At 41.7% G+C, this 2,151-nt stretch overlaps 1 protein-coding gene across 1 annotated transcript; it reads left to right on the forward strand.

The window, feature by feature from the left end:
* On the forward strand, positions 1 to 1,737 carry LOC308287586 (green-sensitive opsin-like; the record flags this gene model as incomplete). The annotated part of the gene is made up of 5 exons (XM_080728811.1): positions 1 to 364; positions 525 to 693; positions 803 to 968; positions 1,220 to 1,459; positions 1,639 to 1,737. 5 exons carry the CDS (start codon positions 1 to 3, stop codon positions 1,735 to 1,737), a joined length of 1,038 nt encoding a protein of 345 aa, XP_080584937.1.
* Between the last annotated feature and the right edge of the window lie 414 nt (positions 1,738 to 2,151).

The raw sequence follows: 2,151 nt of genomic DNA on the forward strand, positions 1-2,151 counted from the left end.
ATGGAGAACGGCACAGAAGGCAATAACTTTTATATTCCTATGAACAATAGGAGTGGGCTTGTGCGGAGTCCTTTCCATTATCCTCAATATTACTTAGCCCCACCGGCGGCATTCTACGCACTCGCAGCCTACATGTTTTTCCTCATGGCTTTCGGCTTCCCCATCAATGGTTTAACGTTGGTGGTCACTGCTCAGAACAAGAAGCTCCGTCAGCCTCTCAACTTCATTCTCGTAAACTTGGCTGCGGCCGGATTGATCATGGTCCTTTTTGGATTCACCTGCACCTTCATCACTTGCATTTGCGGTTACTTTATTTTTGGACCAATGGGTTGCGCCATTGAGGGCTTCATGTCTACAATGGGAGGTATGAAATATGACTTGTATAGTACCTCTAAATGCATACAGCTCTTGTATTGTGTAATTGCTTCATTCCCTTTGTTTGAGTTGCCATGGGAATTGTGAAAGGTCATTGGACCTAGATGTAATTAATAAAAGCTAAAAAAAAAAAATCGATTCACTTACAGGTCAAATTTCTCTGTGGTCATTGGTGGTGCTGGCTGTTGAGAGATACATTGTTGTGTGCAAACCCATGGGAAGCTTCAAGTTCTCGGCCGCTCATGCTGGAGCTGGAGTTGCTTTCAGCTGGATCATGGCTGCCGCCTGTGCTGTCCCTCCACTTGTTGGCTGGTCCAGGTGAGTTCAACTGAATGTCCCAGAGGTCATCCATAGCAGAATGTTTGTAAGTGGTGTGGTTTTCTAATCATTGCTCTTGCTCTCAATTGGCTCAATTGATGATTTTCAGATACATTCCTGAGGGCATCCAGTGCTCCTGTGGACCAGACTACTACACCAACGCCCCAGGATTCAACAATGATACATACGTCATGTACATGTTCAGCTGCCACTTCTGTGTTCCAGTTTGCACAATCTTCTTCACCTACGGAAGCCTTGTGCTGACAGTCAAAGCAGTAAGACTCATTATTACATTCTGTACAATCATGGTAGTTTCTAACCCCACAATGTACCTAGCCTACCGTAGGTCTTTGATACAGGAATTCTGTATTATCACAAAACAGAACAGAACACACATTTTACCTCAACACCACAGTGAATTGAATACTGCATGTTGCTTCTGATTGTGAAAGTTCATATTGTACTATACAGCCTTTGACATGTAAACTATTCTCATTTCTATCATTTCTGTCACAATCCATTTTAGGCAGCAGCTCAGCAGCAGGACTCAGCATCCACCCAGAAAGCTGAGAAGGAAGTCACACGCATGTGTGTGCTCATGGTTATGGGATTCTTGTTTGCCTGGTCACCCTATGCCAGCTATGCAGCCTATCTCTTCTTCAACAAGGGGATTGCTTTCAGTCCTGTTTCCATGGCTATCCCTGCCTTTTTTGCAAAAAGCTCTGCCTTGGTCAATCCAGTCATCTATGTACTGCTGAACAAACAGGTAAGATAGTTTACAGACCAGAGATTACACTACAGCATTCACATGCAAGGTTAGGGATCAGTTATTAACTTTGGTGACTCCCACAGTATGAAAGAAAGTTCCAGTGACAAGCAAGCAAACTAAACGACTATAAACCACCTCACTTCACATCTGACTTCATCCATTGTTCTCTTTTCCAGTTCCGTAGCTGCATGATGAGCACCATTGGAATGGGTGGCATGGTTGATGATGAGACCTCAGTGTCTGCCAGCAAGACAGAAGTGTCCACCACATCTTAAGATGGATGTTATGGACATTTTCCTTTTACGCTATCTACTTGATTTTGGATGATCATCTTCATGAATTGAAACTTCAATTTGGCGGAAAAAAGGAGAAATGCATATACCTGAACTCCAATGAATGGACTTAGTTATTTTACACATGAAAGAAATGAACAGATAGGGAATTCTCAGGATCAAGGTCAAGCATATTAAATTATGTAAAATCTCAAAAAGAAAGACAACGTCCTTTTTTGTTGTTTGGATGTGATGAATGGATGCACTTCAGATGTGATTGAAAATGAATCTGTATTTTTATGTCATTGTGGGGCTGGCATATTTGTTGGCCTATGTCAGAACTTTCTTGTACATATTTTATAAATATCAAAAGTCTAGAAATAGGTTAATAAATGCATGCATGAAAAAAGAATAATT

Source organism: Nannobrachium achirus (genome assembly GCF_963921795.1).
Source record: "Nannobrachium achirus genome assembly, chromosome: 6".
Lineage (NCBI taxonomy): Eukaryota > Metazoa > Chordata > Actinopteri > Myctophiformes > Myctophidae > Nannobrachium > Nannobrachium achirus.